General features: G+C 34.6%; 1 protein-coding gene and 1 long non-coding RNA gene across 2 annotated transcripts in view; one reads left to right on the top strand and one right to left on the bottom strand.

The window, feature by feature from the left end:
• YIPF7 (Yip1 domain family member 7) overlaps positions 1–25121 on the bottom strand; it is a 31515-nt gene that overhangs the window by 1310 nt on the left and 5084 nt on the right. The window contains exons 3-5 of the mRNA XM_056802577.1: positions 23246–23395; positions 14064–14208; positions 5364–5545 (exon numbers count right to left, since the gene is read on the bottom strand). Coding sequence (XP_056658555.1) covers positions 5364–5545; positions 14064–14208; positions 23246–23395 — 477 coding nt within the window. The remainder of the gene's footprint in view (positions 1–5363; positions 5546–14063; positions 14209–23245; positions 23396–25121) is intronic.
• Positions 543–23458, top strand: LOC103105671 (uncharacterized). The gene is made up of 5 exons (XR_008912866.1): positions 543–1449; positions 4273–4353; positions 7206–7411; positions 22381–22469; positions 23254–23458. It is a non-coding gene; the product is annotated as an uncharacterized LOC103105671 (long non-coding RNA).

Here is a 25121-nt window from a genome sequence, read left to right on the forward strand (position 1 = left end):
GGTTTTATCCAAAGTCTGTTGGTGTATGGTGTATAAATAAGTGTGTATATAATTGTATATTTCTGTGTATTTCATTGCAAATAGTTGCAGTAGTACAAGAATTAATTTTGTTTTAAAATCTGTATACATTTGTATATTTGTACAAAAATCCTTATACACGTATGTAAATAGGTATAGATTGTTATAAATTATATGTGAATAAAATATAGCAAAATTTAGATTTCTTAGAATAGAAGACTCAGTTTTCAAGTTTTATGTAGACAGATTTGTTTTATGTAATAGAATGAGGTTTTAGCATAGAGAAAAGTTTTGTTTTGAATTGTTTAACTAAGATTTTTTTAGATTCACTTTATGCAAGTTATTTTTTTTACATGTTTAGACAGATAGATTTTGTTTTATGTAAAAGCACAAGCTGCATTGGGTAGTTTATAATTTTCTCTTTTCAATTTTTGGTAGGTTGTGAGATTATTTTTTTTGATAAGTTTGTTTTTCTGTATTAGCCTTAGTATGCCAATTTATTGTTTTTAACAACTATTTGTGTAAAAGTTTTGCATTTTGCATTTTTGAATTTTATTATTGTATTCTTTTAAATTTTGTATTTTGAATTTTCTATTATTGTTTTGTTTTTGCAAATGTTTGCATTTTGATTTTGTTCTTTGTAACTATTTATTGTAATTCCCCTTTTCCCTATATTATGCACCTAGTGTAAGGTAGTGGATAGGAGTAGGGAAGAAAGATAAGTGTAGGATAAAGATTGTTTGTTTGTTATTTGGAGTAAGTATAATAGAATAGGTTTGCAATAAGGGGAATTTATATATTTACTGGTGAGCATATGATAAATCTACAGATTTGCTCAAATGCTCAGAGGGTAGAATATAGGAATAAAATTATAGAAATAAGAATGAGTTTAAGTGAAGTTAAAGGTTGTCTTTAAGGGGATAGCATGGGCACATGCTAGGAACTCTGAAGAGAGGATTCTGGAATGTAGGGAGAAGAGGAGGAAGAGTTTGGAAGTTACAACTGCCTCTTCCTGTCCTGAAGTGGAAGAGGAAAGAGCTGGCTCTCTGCTGAGCCTTTATAACCAAACCTGTTTATAAGAGAAGGGAAACCTTTCAATTTCTTTTTGGAGATACCTTTTCCACAGAAGAAACCCACCTAAAGGAGATCTCTCTATTCTATCAACCCTGAGGGAGAGGAAGTTTTATTCAAAGTCTGTTGGTGTGTGGGCTGAGGTATTCACCTCAGGCTCCAGTGCAGGGTGAACTCAGCCAATTTGAGTTCATCCTATGTCAACTAGGAAAAACTATTAACAACCACATAAACCAACAAGGGAGGGTTTTAGTGTAAGGTAGAATAGAGAGGGTTTGGAGATACTTAGCCAGAATCAGGGAGTGATAGGGAGCTTCAAGATCTTGAAGAGTCTATATCAGATGGGTGTAGAGGAAAGAGGTAAGTATTAGAACTTAGAAATTAGGGCATCCTTGTTTCTAAATACTCTCTCCTTACCCTTTGTTAATCAATAAGTCAATTACTGTTATATCAATGAGTTTTGAAAGACTGGTTTGCACTCTGACCCTAGTGTGGATCAATCTGCCTTACTTCATTAAAGGGGACTGTGATACTTATAACCCACCCATTAAGTATCAAACCTAGTTCCTTAGGATGGATAACAGCATCCATCCACCTCAGTTATACTCCATTACTTCATATGGAAGGACCAGTCTATGTTGGAAAAAACTAAGCTTAAAAGGCCAAACTGGGTAGAGTGTGATTAACTTTTCCAGTTACAATAACTCTTCAAAAAACCCTACTAAGTGATGAAGCTGTTTTGATCTATCTGAGGAAAAGGAGTATCCACACCAATAAAATATGGACCTTTAAACAAAGCATTAAAGTATTTTACAGATGAGACAATTTGAAACCCAAAATGATGAAGTGACTTGCCCCAAGTCGACATAATCAATTAATAATCTGGTATTGAGAGAGGGGGCGAGTGACTATGAAGGAGCTCAAATTTGTTGCTTTTCTAGTAGAACATAAGCCCCTTAAGGGCAGAGCATGTCCCCAGTGTTTAGCTCAGAGCTAAGTACTTAATAAATGGATGTTGACTGAATCACTGACTCTTTCATTCCTTTTCCAGTCTATTCTTTCTCTCTTGGTACTTTGATGATATGAGGAAGTAGTCTAGGATGTTATTTGGTATCTGAGAGGAATAGAGAAACCCTCTATTTCTATAAAAGGACTGAGAAATCAATTGTGAACCACTGCTTAAAGAATTATATTCTTAGACTCTATGCCCATCAAGAACATTTTAAAGAATTGTAATAAATATTACAAGTTAGTTCAATCAACATCAATTAGGAATAATTTCTAACACAATTTATTTTACTGATTTTCTAAGTGAAATTATAAAATGATACCTGGTTATTCAGTATAGTTAATACAATCAGAGCACTTGAAAATATGTTAGCTTAATAGTCTTAAGAGATTTGTTCATGGTTTCATTATAGTCATTCACGATTTAACCAGTAAAACCTAATAACGAAAACGCTAAAACATAATAACTTACAAAAGTCAAGATTGTTATCCTAAACTCAGATATTTTAAAAGCTACTGACATTTTACAATTATCTACACCATCTGATATTCTTGGCTTAAATCTCAACTTCATTGAAAATGATATTCAAAAATTAGAACAAATCTCCTTTTAAAAGAGCTTTGTCAATATATACAATGACTACAATAAAGTAAATGAAAAACAATACTAAAAAGAAGTTAAATGTTGATTAATTATAATGCTTACTTTTAGTCCCTGAGAACTGATTTTGGAATATTACTCCCTCTTCTAAGTAGAAAGCAGGAAGACTACAGAGGAAGGAATTTGGTATCTTTTATCAGCCTTGGTCCCTGTATTTGGTTTAGCTTAAATGTTTTCCCTTGGTCCAAGGGGAGATTCAGTGTTGAGAGGTAGAAGTTGTGGGGGAAATGTGTTTGGTTTTAAAACCAAAGGACAATAAATAAAACTTTAAAATTTTTTGAATTAAAAATAAAAAATTAGTGTTTTGCTAAGATGTCCACAAAGGTCTCCCTTTTAGGAGGGGCTACAACATTGACTATCATAGAATCTGATTTTGTAAGATTGTAATCAATTACTTTACCCTCTGGGCCTTAGTGTTTTCATCTGAAAAAGAATGAGTAGTTTGGACTGTCAGGCATTCTTAACTTGAGATCTATGGATAGACCCATAGAGTTCATGAACTTGGATGGAAAAAATATTACATCTTTCTTCTTACTAATTTCTCTTTGAAATTTAGCATTTTCTTCAATAATGAATGTAGACAACAAATCACAGTAGTATTAGACTTCATTAGCCTGCCAAAGGGATCCATGATACAAAAAAGGTTAAGAACGCCTATAGCAGATCTTTAATTTCTTCTTACTCTAAGACTCTCTGACTGCTAAGCACTTTTCTAAAAAAGAAAAACATTGGGCCAACTTTTTAAAGGGAATAATATAGTATAGCTTCTTTCCATTAGAATGCTAGGGCTCATGTAAACACATTCCATGTCAGGTTAACTAAAGGCATTCAACCACTTCTTTTACTGCAGTAGGTTCTGGTAGAAGTAAAAGCTTTAAAAATCACACACACCCATACACACACACACACACACACACACACACACACACACACACAAATATACTAGTTCATTAAGTTGTAAAAAATAAAAGTTACAGAGACCTTGGACGCCCATTCTCAAATGTTCATTCCACAACAGATTTACCAAATAGGTAGCACTTTAGATAGAGCAACTAGACTTGGAGTCATAAAGACCTGAGTTCAAATCCAGACTCAGAAATTTACTAGCTGTGGGACTCTGGGAAAGTCATTTAGCCCTTTTTGCCTCAGTTTTCTCATCTGTAAAATGAGCTGGAGAGGGAAATAGCAAACCACTCCAGTATCTTTGCCAAGAAAATCCTAAATGGGGTCATAAGGAGTCACACAAAAATGAAAAACAACTAACAACAGCAATAATCTAATCCTACTTTAAATCAATGTCAAATCAATAATATATGAGAGGACTTTTAAAGATAAATGCAAATGTTTCTCAATTTTTTTCTATTTTTTACTCTTTTACAAGTTTCTCTAACAGACATTCTACCCCATTTGATAATCAATGGAAAGAAATACCAACAGTAGCTCTGTTCACTGGCATAGACAAAAGACCTGCTTCAAGAATGACTTTCTTACTTCATGTCTTTGGATTTTGGCAGCTGGAAGAAGACAAAGCAGTATTGGCACATCCATGGGTTGGAAAAATGTTGGAGTGGCTTGATATAATATCTACACCACTGGTAAGTGTTTCAGAATTGCAAATGTGAGGGTTTTAATGATGAAGATAAAAAGGAACTTCATTATTTAAAAAAAATAGTTTCCAGTTTCAAAACTTCAGGGATCTGTGTTTTTACTAGTATGGCCACTCCCATCACCTAGGAAGTTCACAAGCCCTCTAATACAGTCTTTGAGAGTTGCTATGGCTAAAAAATTCATCATTAGAACATTGCAAGGGCTCTGATATTATAAGTGTTATTGATAGCTTCACCTTTACAGATTTAGAAATGGAGGCTAATAGACTTTAATTGTCTAGCCAAGGATCAGAGTAGTAAATATCTGAAAAAGTACTGGAACCAAGTCGTTCTTACTCTAAATCCAACACTATGCCTCATTATCATTCAGAACGGTCACCTCCACTCCATGATGAGACAATGGATTAAGACTTGACTTTCTCCTTATATTAGGCCAACATCTGCCTCTGAACTAATAATAACACCTTCCATTTATATAGTTTTTTACAGTTGACAAAGCATATATATCCCACAGTGTATTTATCACAGAGTCACAATGTCCCCTTCAGTGTTACTGGAAAGTCTTTATTGCAAGAAGTCGTGCTGAGAGAGATCAGAGTTGCTCTTCTCTTGGGCAGTGGAATTGCCTGGGAGCCCAGACAATTTGTCAGTGTTCGCAGAGCTCTTATTTTTAAAAAATCAAACAAGTGAATGTTTTGTTTGTAGTCATCATACTACCCAAGGCACCAGTTCATATTGAGAGCCAGTAGCTTACAGTATGACAGTTTAAAAGGTGCCAGGTTTAAAGAAAAACTGGGATTTAAAAAAAAGTTACAGAGTTGGATAATGCACCCGAGACCAATACTGACCTACTTTCCTCTCTTTTTGAACCTTCTTAATAACCATGGTCCCACCAATCCCACAACTAAAATGTTCAGAAACAGGAAACAGCTGCTCTGCTATGGCACTATCTTAGCTGAGATTGTGCACGTGGGGTCAATTAGCAAACAGGTACTTACTGCAGTGAAAAGAATATGGCACAGCTGGACAGGATGACCATAGGGAGCAGACAGTAACCCAGCACGCTCGCAACACATCCATATGACACACCTGAAGTGCTCATCAAATTCAGTAAAGCATGAATCCCAAGGCACCCAATGGCACTCATGCCATACACATAGCCAAACTGAACTTTTCCCGCCTGAAAGAAATTGGAATAACACAACTTAATCACATAAGCAAACACAAACCACCAAGAAGAAATTCAGATGGCAATGAAGAGGGAGGATATTTTAAAGCTGGCTCAGGGCTGGTTCTCATTCCTGTAAGATTGTCCTTGGGGAATCTAGGAAATTCAGCTACTGGAAAAAACATTATTTACAAAATACTGCACATTTTTCTACTTGGCCTTTTGGGACTATGATTGGGAAAGGTTTGCTGAAGCACAAAACCTTGTGGAGCAACTGGAGCATCAAAAATCCTTCAATGAAGGAGAGGTTTTGTGAGGTGTCCTTTCTCCCAATGTGATAAAGAATCATCTAGTAGTGTTTATAATGCAAAAGTGATCAAATTAATTGGTTTCTGTTTTTATAGAACCTAGAATCTTGGAAAAACTTCAGAATAAATGCAGTTTATGCAGCTTCTAACTTTCTATAACATGACCAACCAGTGGTCATCTAGCCTTTCTAATCAAAAGCCTCTGGGGAGTGGAGCACACTATTTCTCCTAAAAGAACCTATTCCTCTTCTGGCCAGCTCTCACTGTTATTATATTTTTCTTTAAATCAAGCCTAAATATATCTCACTGCAATTTTTAATCAATGCTTAACTCTGTTCTCTGGGGCCAGGTGGAGTCTTAAGCCCTTTTTCACATGATAATTTTTCAAATACTTGAAGACAACAATTATATACCTGATCAGTCTTCTTCAGGCTCAACAGCTCTAGTTCCTTCAACTAATCCTCATATGACCTGTTCTGTGGTCCCTTAACCATCTTGGTCACCCTTTTTTGAAATGTTCCAAATAATCTGTGTCTTTCCTAAAATGTGGTACAGGAAGCAAAAAAATTTATTGGAACTTTTACCGCCATCATTCTGGATAGTATAGCCCTCTTAAAGTAGGATTAGTGCATACTTCTCATAAAATCCAAGATTTAAAAAATTTTGAGAGAAATTTCAGGAAAAAGAAGCTTGCTAACTCCCTGAATCAAGAAAAATGAACTGTTGGGAGAAAAGTGTCATAAGAAACCTACTCTGCATCAGAAGATCAGAATGAATTTTGGCATGTAGTGAATCAAACTGAAGGGGATTGAACACATTTATTCTGAATATAAACTCTTATGCCAAAGGGAATTGCCCCCAATTGGCTTTTTATCACTGCCTCTAGCAAACATTAGTTTTGCTCTCTCCCATTTCCCTCTTATCTCCAACTATTGTAGTTTCCTCTTAGAAAATGCAATATTGTATGCATCTTTAGCTAGAAGATCTTTAGAGATATAAACTAGTTATGTTAAATGACTCATTGGGGGGGGGAATAGTCTCCCAAAGAATTACAGGGAGGATTATAAAGATAAGATTAACTCCCCCCCCTATTTTTAGCTAATCAAATAAACACTTAAAGTATCCCTACTTACCATTAAGTAGGAGAGTTCACATGTCACTTAGGTCACTACCCTCTCACTCCCTCACTCCCTAGCAGTGCTAGGCAAGTTGAAAGATTGCAATTGGTTTCTGTGAGGAAGGGGGAGTGACAGGAAGTGATGTGGGAAAAAGGAGCATAAAAGAAGAGACCAGCATAGTCTAGGTATCATTCTTTTCTTTGCAATTGGGAAGATTGACTGAAATTCCTTTCTTGGTACTTGGAGGAGACTTTTTTCCCTGGATCTTGTGTCATCTGGCTGGGTGAGTGGCTGAGATTCCTGCCTTGGCTTTGGAGGAGGCTGTATTGGTGGAACTCCAGATGAAGACACCACCAGGACTTCTGGCTGAGGATTACCAGAAAATCTATGTGGAGATCCAACTTGGGGGAGTCCCTTCTAGGGCTGAACTGGACTTCACTGGAGAAGGGCTGGTAGGCTTATTAGTTATCTCTTTTTATCTACATTTTACACTTTCACTCTTTCCACCTCTTTGTAAATAAAAACTAATAAAAGTAATTTTGAATTAAGCTATAATATTTTAAAATTGGAGACCACAATATTATGCCTCTCTTATTTAGTCATAAAAACCTAAATGTAAGCCTTACAATAGCATTACCCCAAGCATAGAAAACTAGATTTATTCCCTTTAAATTTTGTCATACTTCACCTCATTGTTCTTTCTTGTCATGATATTTTTAGATCCAAGTTCTATCAGCCAATGTACTAGTTATTCTTCCAAGTTCTGTCTTCTGCCAGGTAAAAAGTATGCCATTTGAGTTTCCATCCAAGCCATTGTTAAGAAGTTTAAACAGGAGAGCTCCAAGAATATATTTCTAGAGCACATACTAGAAACCTCCCTCCATCTTGACATAAACCTAGTTTTGCCCTCTGTCACCCACCAGAGGAAGTAACTGAATGAATGCCAAAGCCATTTAATCATCTAGCCCAATGGTTCTCAACCTCTCAATTTGTAGCAATGAGAATACATAATGCATATCAGGTATTTACATTTCGAATCACAACTGTAGCAAAATTACAGTTTTGAAGTAGCCACCAAAATAATTTTTTGGTTTGGGGTCACCGCAAGATGAGGAATTGTATTGTGGGGTCACGGCATTAGAAAGGTTGAGAACCACTGTTCTAGCCCATATCTACCCATTTTTATCATCATGGGAAGCTTTGTCAAATGCTTTGCTAAAATTTAAGTATATTATGTGTATAGCATGCCCCTGTGTATAAGTCTATTAACCCTGTCATAAAATAAATGAGGTTAGTCTGACATGACCTGTTCTTGATGAAGGCATGTAAGCTTTTAGTGATTGCTGCACTCTTTTTAAGTGCTCACCTAATATCCCCTTAATAATATGTTCTAGGATACTGTCATGAATAAAAGCCAAGGTTATTAGACACTAATTAGCAATCTCCATCCTCTTTCCTTTAATAAAAAATGGGGAAAACATTTGTGCTTTTCCCGTCCTATAACATCTTTCCAATTCTCTAAGACTTTACAGAGTAGCTTGACTATCAAATGTGGTGGTTCATTCAGCTCATTAGGACACAATTCATCTAAGCTGGCTGATAGGGACTCATTGAGGGTAGCTAGATACTATATAATTATCATTTTTCTTATCATAAGCACTCATCAACTATAGGATCTTGGGACTGGCAGCACTCCCAGTTCTATCCCAGTCACCACAGCCATCATCTGGAGAAACAACTCCAATGGAGAAGGGACTATTCAACCTCTCCAATTGCTAAACTGCCACACACACAGGATAGACAAGCCAGCCTAGCTGGAGCAACAAGGCATTTGAGGAATGGAGAGGAGGCAAATGCCAGGCAAGTCAAACTACTACCACCACCTTGACTAGTATCTCTTTTCTGACTTTTTTGGAAACAACTCGGGATCCTAAACCCAAGAGTTTTGGTAATAGCAGTACCTCCAAAAATATCTGACCTGCTTCTAGCCTAGCATCCCCAGCCATCATTGAAAGGAGAAATCATTATGGAAAGGGAGACCATGTTCTCCCCATCCCTATCACCATTACCCTAAGCCATGAAAAAATCTTTAATTATCCACTTGACCCTTATGTAGTGAAGCAAACAAACCCCAAATAATTTTGCGATTGTTTTCACTGACATCCTTAGCTTATTCTAGGACCTAGCACTTTATGCCAGACTTACAGGACCAACTTAGTCTTCCATATTCATTCTCTGTTACCATATTCTATATGTGAATTTATCAATGAGTTACCTGTGTATTCCCATCCATGTACCTAGGAAACTTATATTTTTTCTTTTCATCAGAAATATATCTGCTTATGTCTTCAGAATTTTATTCTTGTTATCTTCCTATACCTCCTGGGGAGATTTTCTTTCAAAATATCAATCTATTAAATGCTGTTGATTCCTTTTCTGAAGCCTTTAAAATAAGTTCTGCCAAAATCTAGAACATGCATGACTGTATACATGACTTTTCTCTTCATCCCAAACAATAATGGATAATTACTCCCTAAAGTTTTGTCATTCATAATTCAGAAATCAGTTTTTCCTTTTCTTTCAGAATCAGGTCTAAATGGCAACTTTCTTTGTTTATTGCTCTTACCTTTTAAAATATGGAATAATCATGAATGTAACCCATAAGTCTTTTGACTCTTATTTTCAGCAGAGAAAGAGCATCAGCAGGATGTACAGATTATTGAAATATCTGTCTCTAAAATGTCATGCTTCTGGGCTAAATTTATGATATTTCCCAAACTCCTTATCCAATTGTTCTTTTCTAGGTGCTACATAGTATAGCACTCCAACAACATTATTTTTCTTTTTATTTCTCGGGATCCTTAATAAAACCATATCCACAATGCTTTACTCCATATTTTCCTGGCTTTCTTCATGTAGTTACATGAAGAAAAGACATCCTAAATTTAACTTAATCTGTTCCTTTTGAATAAAGTATACTTACATAGAGCCAAATTCCAATATGAGCCATATACCACCATTTTCAATAATGCCTAGGAGGTCAAATTTGTTTCCTTCAATGAGGATCTCTAGCTCACACTTATTATTGATAAATTGCTCATTAATACATAGATATCTGAGACTATGAGTTTTATTGCTAGCTCCTTTCATGTATATTGTCCATTGTGAATTACCAGACTTCTCATAGAGTGAGATAGAAATTGATGTCATAAATACAATATATAGATATATAGGTTTGTCCAATCTATATGGGAAGTTTCATATCCACCTTCCTTTTTTATTTACTCCTTATTTATTGACTCTGGACAAATATATGTTATTGATATTGTTAGATGCAATCTAAGATGCTCACCATTTCTATATTTTTAGCCACTGTCTAGAAATCAAATTTTACACTGAGTTCTTGTTTCCAATCTTCAATTTTATTCCGAATCCCCAAATTTTAACCATAATTAGCAATAAAAGTATCATCTCCACCCCTGCTACCTTCATTGGGTTTTTATTTAGCCTATAAATTCATAAATTTTAACAATTTATTAGTTTCCTTTGTGTATTATCATTTATTTTTACAATTAATTTCTAGAAAGATTACTTGAAAGAAAAGTTTTCTTAGGTTTTGACAATTCTTAGAAAGCATCCCTCCACCATCACATCCATATAACAGGAATAAAAAAAAAGAGATTTCTTTGTTGTTTATACCATGTTATTAAATATCTGCCATGGTGTCAATTCATTACTTGTTTTTCTCTGAACATTACTGTTTAACCTCTTAACTAATGTCATGTAGAGCTCTACCCACATAAATTTTCCTTAGAGCACAAAACAATGCTTCCTCCAAGAATGACTCAGTTTCCTTCTTTCCAGGAAGGGTTTCATTCCTATTATGTAACTCCAAATATTCATAGGCTTGTCTTCTTCCCTTCCTATTTGGTTTCATATTATTTGACCCTCAACCTGCTTGATTCAGGTGAAAATTCCCTCTTTGTTTTTTATATAATTTTCTTCTTTATTTTCTCTACAAATAACCTCCTTCATTCTTACAAGGATATTTCTTTCTCCCTGATAACTCAGCAGAAATTCTTTCAGACCTTTCTTTCACTTTTTCTTCTGAAAATGAAAACACTTGTAACTTGGCTATACATTAATGTCATATGGCAGAAACAAAATAGACTTTGCATGATACATAGTAAAATTCTTCTTGGTCTCCACAATTGCTTTAAACATATATTTTCAATATTAACCTGCTTCTGGTAATGCTTCATTGACTGCAAGTTATGGAATACAACAGTCTCTAAAGATTCAAAGTTAAGTGCTCTAAAGAGGCACTAAATAAACTAATTAGTAGGCTACAATAACTCAACAGTCTTGTATAAGAAAAGTAGCATACTGAATAACTTAAGGGAAAAATGATATATGATCAAAGAAAAAAAGTGTTAGCGGTATGGAGGGATGGATAATCGCCTGTGTTCTCCATTGGTGTCCACGCAACATTAAAAGATGAGGAGGGAGGAAGATAGAATGTTTGGCAGACTCTCTGGAGACAATTTATGGATTAACATGAACAATCATCACTCTGGTAGAGAAAATATGCATGAATGGTTTGATATTACATATCCAAGAAAGTACAGAAGCAACAACTCAATAGTAATCTGAATCAAATTAAGATAATAAAATTTAATACTCAATATGAAGACTCAGAAAAATATACTTAATCAACTAATATTTCATAGAGTATTTGAAAGAAACTTTAGAACATAATCTGATTATATTTTACAGGTGTGAAACTGAAACTTCCAATTAGAACCCAGACTCCTGACTCTTCTTAATATATTAACTGATATTCTCACCACTGCACCAGTCTATCTTTTTATTTAAAAGTGAAGAATTTTTGTCTATCAGAAAAACCATTAAAAATTCAAAATACATTTTAATGGAATTAATTCTGCCCTTGAAAGAGGAAGATGATATTTTCAGCCAGAAAAACCCCAACAGTTGCAATATTACAAAAGACTTGAGAAAAAAAGATTAGTTAATATATTAAATTGATTGTTTCTGACTATTTGATTAATTGACATAGCCTTACTTAGCAGCTTAATCTAAGATTATCAAATTACTGTGACAAAGACAGAAGAAGGGAGGTCAGCAGCTAAATTAAAACTCTACTTGATATAGTGTTTGATTTACAAGGAATTTACATCTGATTCTGTAGAGAGGGGGAAAATGATATCACTAAATACTATTAGTTCAAATGGATATGATGTGGCTTCTACTAAAACAAATTACTATGCAATTGATACATAACAGTAGGCTGACTATCTTAGGAAATAAGCATTTTAAAATATCTTTAGTTAGATAAGCAGTTGCAAAGTTGGTCTTTCCGTTAGGAATATTAGTTTTGATTTGAGTAAGAAGAAACTTGTCAATTTTCTTTTTTTTTCCCTTAAAACTTATCAATTTTAAATGGGGAGTTTTTTCTTAGTTTCTAAAATTCTTGTACCAGTTTTTATGCCCTTTATTTCTCCTTTTACATTAATGGAACTGTTTGTTTCCAAAAATTTTTATATCTTCAGGTGTAAGTCAAGTATAATGAAACAGCCAGGGAGAAAAGACACAAGTTCTAGTCCTTGATCTGAAATTTGCTACCAATGAAATCTTTAGGAAGTAAGTCACTTTAGCTTCTGTGGACCTCAGGTTGCTCATGTGAAAATGAAGGGACTGGAAAACAATCTTAGAGCTGTAAGGGACTCCTTGAGTTATCCATAGTTCAATTAATACCTAAAAATGAATGCTCTCTGAAACTTATCCAATGAATGGTCTTCCAACTTTTGTTCAGACTTCCAAAGAGGGCATATATCCTAACAACAGTGGCAGCCCATTCTGCTTTTGGACACCTTAGGAATCCTGTCTTCATCTCATGCCTAACTATGTTTCTTTGAAATTTTCCCTCATTAGTCTTTATGACCTCGGGGAGGAAGAAGAAGCCCAGTGTATACTCTGAACTTGAGGTCTCTCACTATCCTCATTTGCTGCCTCTTTGACCCATTCCAATTTATCACTGTCCTTTCTAAAATGTGTTGCTCAGAATTAAACACACAGCTATAAGTATGATATGATCAGTTAAAGAACATTGGTACACCCATATCCCTAACTGTGCAACCTTGTATTAAGTCTCTTGGCTGTCATCCCAATGTTGATTCATTTTGAGCTTCAACTAAAAAAGTTACAGATCTTTTTTTTTTTCAATGAATTTAATATTAAACAGTATTCTCTTTGAGTTGTGCCATTAAATCTTCTGGCATTTTGATTTTTATATAACACTATGGAGTTTACATAACCCTATGGTCAAGGATACTAAATCACAAGTTCAGATTTATTACTTTCCTCTCTATTTGAAATTATTTACAGATGCTACTTTTCTCATCTCATTTTTCCAGGATTTGTTTCCTTTCTCTTTTTAAAATGATACATTTTTCAAAAGAAGAAACTCTTAATTTCAGTCTTATAAATGAATGCATTTTTAGACTGATATTCTTTTCATTATCTCTTTGATGAGTCTTAATACAATAACTAACAGACCCAAGGATCCAAAAGAGAATCTCACTATAGACAGCACACAAAGCATTTTTCTGGTCGAGTGGAGAACTAAAGTAACCAGAAAAGAACTCCCTGTGAATGAAGAATGAAAATAACCAGAAAAAGAGTTTCCCATGAAAAGATCATGTGAAACCTGTACAAAATAAAATTTGTACTCAAGCCCTATATTTTAGTCTAAACATAAGGTGCTCTTCTCTTCTACCTTTTGTAATAAGGAAGTGAGCTAGGACTTATTGATTATCATTCCCTTTAATGTAGTTTTGACACTTTGTGCTATTGCAAAGCCATATAAAATAATAGTTTATTCTTGTGCTTTCCTGTGAAAGCAGTTTCTCCTGGGCATTATGCTTTGATTTAATCTCGTGATGTCTCTAACACGCACTCTGACACTCCAGTTAAATGAACACTCCACCATTGCAAAATACTTCCTTCCTCATCTAGAGTTTGCTTTTTTTTTTGGCTCCTCTGAAGTCAGAGCATTAAAGTCTAATGACTGCTGCCATACATTACCAGAAGTAGGGTTGCTCCCAGAGCTATGCAGAAAAGAATGGGCCCAGTGAGGTCAGTTTCATTCATAATGCTGCCATCTGCTGGTTTCAGAGGATTTAACACTGTCAGTGTCTTCTGCCAAATGTGATCAAAATTTATTCCAAGTTCTGCAGAAGAAATAAATAGAATGATTAAAAGAGAAGACATTGACAACCCATTTAAACACAACAGAACCTTTGTCATATCCAGATCATGACCTCTGACAGATGCACAGTGAACCAAGACCTACCTGAAGCTAGCTTGCAAGCTCATACAATGTATCCAAGCTTATATTCTACTTGCAAATTGAGAAATATTTATTATCGAAAATAAAATCTCAACTATTCAACCAAAAAACTTCTCCTATTGCTCCTTTGAATGTTTTCTTTTCAAAGATTTAAATTCCTAGTACTTTCAAAATCTTGTCTGTGACACTGAATGATTTTTTAATTAGCAGCAATTGCCAAATCAAAGGTGACACTCAGTGAGTCTTTAGGATTGTTTTGTTTTTTTTTTTAGTTTTCTTCTTCCTGATTAGAAATACAGTCCTCATGCTAACTGACTGAAAAATAAACATGAAGAAACAAGACAAGTCCTCCCACCAAATCAAAGTAATCATAGCTTATGTGAATGATTTTATAAGGTCAATGCACATCCCTGATTTAATCCGTACAGATGAAGTTCTAGAGACAAGTATATTTTCCCTTTGATTCATTGACCAAGGGAAATCTATGTTTCTTAAATAGTGATAAATTCAGTACAGTGTAGTGACCATGGGTTTATTTTGCTATTCTTTTTTTTCCCAGTTTTTGAGCAGTCTATTTCCAAGGTTGTTTTTAATAGAATCAAATATGATCCCTTTATGGAAACTGCTACTGCTATTGGAACATGATATTGTTCTTATATTAAAAAATAAAACATAAAGTAAACAGAATATATATGTTCTATATGCTAGTCACTTTTTTCTTTGATCACATAAAATTATATTTTAAAAAGAGTTTTGAAGGAATTGTAAGGTAAATAAAACTTCAAAAAAGGAAGGGAACATAACTCTAGTACTTAGAATGTAGCCAATCACTCAGCTACAAATAAAATTAGAATAATGAGGAAGATAAATTAAGAAAAATTATTTTATGAATAAAGTGAATTCTTTCTGGGAGGTGATTTTTTTTTCAACGTAAATCCACATATGATTAAATTTAGAGACTGCATTATCTATAATGATTGCATTTGGGCATAGAAGGGAGTATATTTGGCATTTATAGAATAAATCTCCATGCAATACATACTGGATTCTCCTTTTTTAAACTCTACCCTCTCTATTAATATAAGAGAATAACATCAATTTGAGGGAGCTTATGTGGGAAGAAAGAGAAAAGATAGCCATAACTGATGGAGACTACAAAGAGGCAAAAGAGATAAAAAGGAGAGAGATGGAGAAAAGACAATGGTGGGGGCAATTAAGAAAAGGGCAGCACTGAATGTTCTATCCTTCATCATGTAAGCAAGAGTTAATGCCACTATGTGACAGAACCTCAGGAGACTCAGGAAACCAAGAGAGTCCATAGTTCCATATTCCTATTCCCGCATGCTTAGCTCAAAGAGAGTTTCCATACATTCATTGGTAGTTTCAAGCTGGCTAAACTATCAGCTGCAGTATCTAGAACAGGCACTTCCTAATGGCTCATCTTCTTTGGTCAAAGCATCATGGGATAGTGAAAGATGAGTGCATTTTTTAAAAAATAGGATCCAATTAGATCCCTTTATGGAACCTGCAATTGGAACATGGTACTGTTCTTATGTTAAAAAAACAAAAAAATAAAGCATACGCTGAACATATAATAGATGTTCTATCAGTCACTTTTTTTTTAAACCCTCACCTTCCATCTTGGATTCAATATTATATATTGGTTCCAAGGCAGAAGAGTGCTAAGGGATAGGCAATGGGGGTTAAGTGACTTGCCCAGGGCCACACAGCTGGGAAGTGGCTGAGGTCAGATTTGAACCCAGGACCTCTCATCTCTAGGCCTGACTCTTAATCCACTGAGCCACCCAGCTGCCCCTATCAGTCACTTTTTGACATGTATTTAAATCTCAGTTTTGCCATTTCCTAGATGTATGATTGTGGACAAGTCATATAACCTCTTTGGGCCTGCTTCTTCCTCTCTACAGTAGGAATAAAAATCTTTACACATCAGCTTTAGGGGGTGGTTGTGAGAAAAGCATGACACAACGGATATAAGAATGAATTTGAAGTCAGAGGACCGGGATTGGAGCTTGGCTCTCTCACTTTCTATCAGTGTGTTATGGTGGAATAAAGAGAAAAACCATTATTATCCTAAAGACAGAAGGTTCCACCTCTAACTGTTACTGAATATGTTTCCTTGGGCAAATCAAGTAATATCCTTGGGCCTCAGTTTACTCATCTGGATAATGAGAGGTTTGCATGAGATTAAGGTCCCTTTCAGCTCTAAATCTATGACTGACCTGTATAACCCTGGACAAGTTAATCTTTCAGTCTGTTTCCCCAATAGAAAAAAGGAGTTAGACAAGATTGTCCCTAAAGTTTTTTCCAGATTGAATCTGTGATCCTATAATACATTTTTTTCAATTAGTCTGAGAAACTGTACAGAAGGGAACCAACGAAGGTGAAGAGAAAATGCTAGATGGATTTAAGGCTAGACCTGGGGTCAGAATGGTTTGGATTCTAACACTGCTTTAGATATGTCTTCTTGTTCAGTTGTTTTCAGTCAACTCTTTATGAATCCATGTGGAGTTTTCTTGGCAAGCATACTGGAATAGTTTATCATGCCCTTTTCCAGCTCATTTTACAAATGAAGAAACTAAAGCATTATTTAAGTGACTTGTGCAGGGTCATACAGCTAGGAAGTATCTGAAGCTAGATTTGAACTCAGGAAGATAAGTCTTTCTAACTCCAGACACAGAATTTTATCCTGTTCTAGATGCTCAGTAACAGCTATTTGTTCTGAGGCAGATCACTTGATCTAGCTCAGACTCAGTTTTCTTATATGTAAAAGGAGGATAATAACAGCACCTATCTTACAGTGTTGGTATGAAAACCACATTTAATAATATTTACAGAGTGCTTTGCAAAGGTTAAAATTATAAAAATGTTAGCTGTTATTATAACATAATGATATTATATTATCTCTTAATTATTCTATGTATACCGTATAATTATTATTTCTCTCCCCACCCCTTGTAGAGAACAAGAAGAGAAAGTAAGATGTAGGGGAAGGGAGCTTAGTCAAGGACTTTCTTTCTTGAGGCTTTTGGGAATTAATTATAATTCATTAAATGACTTTTATTTTATTTTCTTTGTTATTTTAGTGAAACTTTCATCTGTAATACTCCGAACTGTATGTTTACAAGTGGGAAGTTGGTCTCAAAATAATGGAGGATTCCAGACATAAATTTTACAAGGCTTCCCAAGTCAAGTCATATTAGTCAAAAGAAATGGAAAACAAGCCCCTAAATTGAACTCAAGTCTTTTGTACCATGGAAGCCTCTGATATAAGAGTTCCCTACCCTTGGGAATAAATTATTTCTGCATAGTGTAAAAGAGAGAATATATACATGCATGCAAAGGACATCATCTGTCAGGCAAAAGAAACATTCCATTTGGAATGTTACCAGGAAAAACAGTTGAGGCCAGGCCATTCTGAACTGAGCTGGGAAGCTTTGTTGACTAAACTTTTGGCTTTGGCTGGTGGCTGATGCTGGAGAAGAATCCACTTGTGTCTCTGGTTTTGAATTAATCAAGTTAGAGATTACCTGGCTGGTTAGAAGAAAAGAAGAAGAAAGACTGTTGTCCTCTTATCTCCCTGACTGTCTCTGTTAGTGACTGATTGCCATTTTCCTCAATATTCTCCTAACCCTCATTTTAGAGAATAGGGAACCCTATCCCCCTTACCTTATCCTCCATCCTTTCTTGTCTTCCCCAAATAAACCCTTACTTGAGTTAAAGAAGAGAAAAGAGTATTTTCTCTAAAGTGTAATAGTTTACCCTGAGTGACTTAGAAAGAAGGTTGAAGGGAAAGGGGGAGGGGAAGTTGAAGGCTTGTGAAGAGGGAGGGAAACTGGGAGGAGGATAGGCAAACTTGATCCATTAGTTATCCATTAGCTATCAATAGACACCCTCAGGAATTACTATCTATTAAAATAGGTAAGGAAATTCTATCCATGACTTCACTGGCTATGGAGCATGATTTGGAAGTTTGGTAAGGAGCAGAAACCTGCTTTTAATTCTGCCATAGTTCTTAACATCCATAATTTCCTAAAACCTAAATTCTATGCACAGAAAATAGAATGGTCATTTAATGACCAATATGTATGAGAGGTGAATAATATTACTAGAGAAGTAACCAAACATTTCCCTCTGGGAATTCACTGGTGACATTGGAAAACTTAAATGAGATTGAGAGGATTTCCCCTCTTCTATACACAAAAGGTCTGGTGTCCTTTTAAAGCTAAAAATCTTGATAATTTTATTGATAAAGCAAATTTCTGTATCTTTTTTATCTTGAAAATAAGAATAAAATTGAATAAGTTATTTGTTCACCCAATGAATATTTACTTATTTGTTAATACACAAACACTGGTAAATAGGAACAATCTATCATACTTAAATCAGCATAGACTATCTCATTCAATTTTTATTTCAGGAATTAATAGACTTTACAGTTTAATTCTACCTGAGGAATTTATCATTTTCAAACTTGGCAGTTTTGTTGTAAATTGGTCTTCATTAGCCATATGTTTTCATTACTTAATATGATAAATTGACTTTGTTTTACTCTAAAACACTGTGAATAGGGTCTTGCAGGCAATAAGTGCTACATGAATGTTGATTGAAAGAATGAAGAGAATGAATGTAATGACCACCTCTTTCAAAAAAAATGTACTTCTACTTTAAATAAACAAGATAAAATGTATTTATGTAATGCAATCAGTATTTCAAACCACTTGTTAAATGGCATAATTAATGTCTGCTTATCTTTTGGTTTTGCCCACAAAGCAATGAATTAAAAAAAAAAAACTCAAAAGCTTTTTTATAACAACTGGGGTTTCAATGTTTTTGCTGAAGTAAGCCACCTTGACTTTTGCTTCCAAATTTATTACCAAGTATGCTGAGGAGATTGTAGTAAGTATTTATTAATTATAGGGACCCCAACACAATATCTTACTATGCAAAATAAAAACAGAGGAGGATATTGCCATGAAATTTGAATGCAAAATTTATTGCTTTGCTGTCATCTAGTGGTAGTAAAGTATATGATGTATGTGCTATAAAAATGAATTATTATCTTTATTTTCTGTGCAAATTGTGGCCTTCGTCTTTCAACTACAAACACTAGCCCAAGTTGGAAAAATAAAATATTAATTTCTATAGTACTTTCTAGCCAGATAGGATAGAAATTATTTTTATATCCAGATTCATTTGTTAACATTTTGATGTTGCATTATCAAGTAGAAAAAAGTTATTCTTTCCAAAAACTAACCAAATATATTATTTCATAAACCATTTCCAGAATAAATGAACATGTTTCTCAAATAAAATGGTTTGAGTAACAAATATGTTCATTTAAAGTCCTGTATTTTTAAATACCACAATGTCTTTTCCTTGAGAAAAAGGAAGGGGAAATGCTATTTATCACTTATCTTGCCTTTTCAGATAAAATAGGTCTCTGCCCTTCCGAATTTTACTCAAAATAAAGAAAATATATCCGAATGAATAACATCAAACCAGTAAGGGTCTTAGAAGAATTGATTGTGGACAAGAGCCACATGGAATATTTTTATGGGGATTGGAAAAGAGGACCAAGATTCCCTCTTTGCTTTCATGGGCAGAAGAAATATAATACTTTCTTTTTTTGCATTAGAGATTTCATTGATCAAAATAGTTTGTAACTTTGAGGGAACTGGTTAAGAAAATAGAAAAAGAAATTAATTCAGGATACATTGATGATTTTAATGATATTGGAGATTATGACTTATTTTAAGAAGATATTTTAAATTTCATGGGAAAGTAAGCTCATTCAATATAGTCAGGAAATTAGGTTTTATGGATAATAACAGATTTAGGTTAATGGAGATGTATAAATATATACATATGCCATACATATTTTTGTCAATTCTTTTCCTCCCAAATTATCTAATTACAAAACCTTATAATTAGTGCTCAAACTACTGGGTGTTGTTTCTTTTCTTTGATGATGCATTATACACATGGATCTTGCACTATCTCAAAATCCTTAGATATTGGAAATTTAACATGAGTAAATGTAAAAGCCTAAAGAAGTCCAAAAATGCAATAGAATGGCTTTTGCTATTTGTAGGTTGGAAAAGGCATGGCTAGATTAATTATTATGATAAAGGTTTGGAGGTTTAAGTAAGATCCAATATCAAATGAGTCACTACTATGACAGGGCCACCAAAGCTGATAGTGCAGCCTTAATATGTATTACTATAGAGATATTGTTCAAAATTAGGGATAGAAAGAAGGTTTAACCCTACCATCTCAAGAAAAACCAAGAATATTACTCAAATGGTGACATAAAGTTATAAGGACAACACATGGAGACACACACACACAGAGTATACAATACAAATGAATAATATATTGGAACCAGGATTAAATAGGAGGAAAAGCAGACTGTATTATTTTCAGGAAATTGCAAATCTCCTTAAATGATTTGAAGAACAAAGGACTTTATTTTTCATACCAATATTCTACTTGTGTTTTTACATGGCTGTGAGACATATGACTATCTCCAAATAATTAAAAAGTAAAATCTCACAGAGCACAACAAGCAGAGACAAAGTGGATGTGAACAGGTTGCAATATATAATAAATAAGGACATTCAAAGAAAAGATGCCACCAGAAAATATATAATTAAGAAAAGTTAGTCACTTATTCAGTTGAGGCAAAAATAACAGGAAGACAGCCTGTGTGTTCCTAAAGGAGCAGGCATGGATGGGTGAATTCTGATCTCCCACAAGAGAAGGAAAAATTACAAAGGATCACAGAACCATGTGAGGTTTGAAAGAAAGAAGAGGCACAGGAGACAAGAGTAGGAAGGCTGTAGTCCACCATACTCTGTTCTGGTCAGATTATATCTGGAATATTATGCTCCCTTCGAAGAACTACATTTTAGGGAGGTCACTGATAAATTGGTGGGTGTAATTAGGAAAAGTTCATTAGGATACTTAAGGGTCTGAAGTTCATATCATAGGAGGATGGTTTGAGAGAACTGGAGGTGTATGTCTGAGAAGATAAGACTTAGGAGACAATAATAGAGATACTCAAAAATCTGAAGGCCTATTATGGGAAATAAAAGTCTAAACCTGCTCTGTCTGGCCTCTGAGCCCTGAACTAGAAGTAATGGTCAGAAACTGCAAAGAAGGGATGTAGGTTAAAGAGTATTTGTGAAGTGCCTATTATTTGCCTAACACTGTGCTAAGCATGGAAGGCTAAATATAGGAAATATTTCCTAATATTTAACCTTATTTAAGCTTAACCAATAGTGGAGAAAGCTGCCCTAAGAGGTAGCCATTTCCTCATTACCTGAGATTTTCAAATGAAGCATAGATGAACATTCATTGGGGATGGTGAAGAATAGACTTGAGTGGAACTAGATGATCTCAGAGATCCTTTCCAGTTCTGAGTCAGTGATATTTTCACAGTATTAGTTTCAGAAGGGTTATAGTTGTAAACATAATTTTGAGTATATAAATTTTACAAATAAGAGAAGAAGTAGATAGGGAATAAATAGGAGAGAAGGGAAAATGAAGGTGGAAATAGAAAGGTATATCTGTGGGAAACCATGCCTGGAATCTTGGTCTCTGTCTCCCTCTCCTGCCATCCCACACTAAGCCATCTTCCAAGAACCCACAGCCACAGTCCTACTCACTGTTACTCATCCACCTCACCTCCCACTCTATAACTTGAAAGTAGACATTGAAGGGGTCTTAAAGTACAGATACTCCTTGTTTCTTAAGGGTAAAGTAAAGATGGATTAATTTATGAAATTCTTATGTTTAAAAACCAGATGAGTTAAGTATAGGGAGAAAAGAAAGGTTAAACCCACAATGAAGGAAAGGTTTTTTGCATCAGGTTTTTTTGGCAAAATGTTGGGTTTTTTCTTCTTATTCCTCTTTACATAAGGAAATATTGACATGGGAACACACTAATTCCATAAATTTGATTGAAGACTAGTATCATTATGCCTTTATCTACAGATTTGTTATTTTTCATATTTTTGGGGGGGCCAACAGGGTTTCCAGGCTCTACCATCCCAGCTAGAGAAAAGTCCAAAGAACCCTGAGAACATAGATATCCTGACCTTACTCCAAAATTTCCCATGGTAAGAATGAACTTCCCTTAAAACTATAATCTTACTTATTCTTCTCCCCCTACCAGCTATTTAGTTGAGAGAAGAGGTTCCATTTTCTGAAAAGAAAAAGGCTATATCCTGAAATTACATATATATATATATATATATATATTAAGCAAAATAATAGGAAACCTTTTCTCTACAATACAGCATGAAAACACACACATGGACTCTCACTCAAAGTTGGACAAGAGATGTCATACAGAGAATTCATGAAGCAGGTGGTTGTACGAGATAATTCCAGGGTCTCTACTAAGATTCTCAGTCTTTGTAATCCTAGTTGGCAAAATCTTTTGTTCTAAAAAACTTAATTAGCTGGGGATACTTTTTTTCAACTTTAAAATATTGCCATTCTTGTGCACATGTTCCCTAATTTAGCACACAGCTGTTGGCACACAATAGGTGTTTAATAAATGTTAGCTGACTGACTGATGGATTTGATTATTTGATATAGGAGAGAATATGGCTGTGGAAAGAAAAAATATACTTAATAGCAGCTTGGTTTATTTGTTCCAATTAATAACTGTTACTTAGAAACAATCATCTGAATATGTGCCACTTATATTCCTCAGGAAGACATTCATCTAGTTGCTGCTAATGTCAATAAAATTTGTAGGTCCTTTTCCAAAGAAGACTAACTAACACATAAAGCTCAGGACACAGCATACTGATGGCACTCAATAAATGCTGATTATTGTCATTATTCTCTAAAATGCAAAGCTTATTAATAATATTTCCTTAACTTATCTTCTAGTAAAGGTGGCTCTTCATCAAAACTGTCTGCATAAGTTGGTTGTGAATAATAATCCGAATTATATGTTGGCTGAAAAACTTGTCCCATGTAACTCGAAGATGCAATCATCTCTGGAGGAACAAAAGCTGCAGAGTTGGGCTGTCTGGAATGAAAAAAATATTGTTATTAAACCATCTATGAGATTAATACAATAATAAAACAGAGAAAGAAATTTGCTTTCTTTATTCTTTGTCAGATTCTCCTAATTTACCTGGATTTCATTTGGTTCTCATGGGTACTTGACTATACAAACATTAAGTTTAAAGTTACCTTCTGTTTGGAATGGGCTAGTTTCTTTTTGAATAAAAATTTTCATAAGGTTATTTTTTAAGGCAAGTTGCTGATGATGACAGGCTTACAAATAGTAGCTCTGCCTCTATCAAAAAAAATTGAAATAGGAGGTAAATCTGTGATTTCACAAATATAATGAACTTTTGTGTGAAAAAAAAAAACTCCCTCCAGTTATACAGGTTATCACTTTCTCTGTAATTTATAGTCTCAGTGCATTGACACTGAGGATTAATGACTTGCTCAACTCATACAGGCAATGTAGATCAGAGATAGAACTTGAAACCAGTTCTTCTTGGCTCCAAGACCATATTATTCTCCACTAAACTTTAGTGTCTGGAGAAAATCAAAATATAATTTTAAAATTACGCTGCTCCCTTCAGAAAGAACCACTGTGCACAGTCTACAAAGCAGTCTTTTCATCCATAGCCATTCTTACAGATGGCAATGATGGTTGACAGAGTCATCTTGATATATAGAAAATATAGCCAGGCTAGAAAGAAGTCCTAGCATGTTTCTGGAGAAGTTTCCATTGGGCAACATGAAGACTGCTTTTATTCATATCTTTGTGAAGAGTGGAAATGAATAAGCAACACTAGTATGAAAACATTGGGGGAGGAGGCAAAAATCATCAGAGATGGAGATGGGGAGAGGAAGGCAAAGAGTGAAGGTTGGCTATTTCAGTAACTTTTATATTAGGAGAGGAGAGGAAAGCTATTTTTGTGTGGAAAGGGGCAGGGTTAGGAGAAAGTATAAATTATTTTACAAATAATTGGATCTACTTAACATCTTCAGCTCAGCTAAAAAATAGATGAGTTGATATGTAATTTCAAGCACCTGAATTCTGATGCCAGAGAAGTCTCCCCTAATCTGTCACACACAGGAGTACTAAAGAAACAATGTCTTTTAACTTTTGCAGTGTTATTCTTGTTCCATGCCAGTAGAATTCACTATACTGGTAGTGACTCAGTAAATGAGTGTTAAACAAATGAGACTCAGGATGAAAATTTCCTACATTCTTTATTCATTCACCTGATGGGGGAAAATTGTGTTCCTGAAAAATGAAAAAGTAATTTATAAATTTAAACAAAAGAAGAGTGGAATATTTTTCTGCAGTCCCAAAAACACTGCATATGGTACTTTATTTGTAATAGGCACTGCACATGTATTTAGTAATTGGTTAATTAGAAGCATTTAGCACAGTGCTTGCAACAAAGCACTTAAAGAATATTTTTCCTCCCTTTTCTGACCACGTACTTATATGAAGTACTGTCCTAGAAGCTGGATGAGAAAAATTTACCAAGAAAGCATAATTCATGGTCCCCAATCCTAATCCTAAAGAAGCTGGCAAGAAAGGATCTACAGACTTAAGCATTTAGTATTGCTCACCAATATCTGGCCAACTCATTCTACTTATAACAAGTATTTTCTTAGTCTTTGATTCCTCTAGTTTTGTAGGTATCCATCTGCAAATGAGTAATTTTCTACAAACAGGTTGGAAACAGACACATTCTTAGGGGAGGAAGAAGGGAGCTAAATTT

The sequence above is a fragment of the Monodelphis domestica genome, chromosome 6 (genome assembly GCF_027887165.1).
Source record: "Monodelphis domestica isolate mMonDom1 chromosome 6, mMonDom1.pri, whole genome shotgun sequence".
NCBI lineage: Eukaryota > Metazoa > Chordata > Mammalia > Didelphimorphia > Didelphidae > Monodelphis > Monodelphis domestica.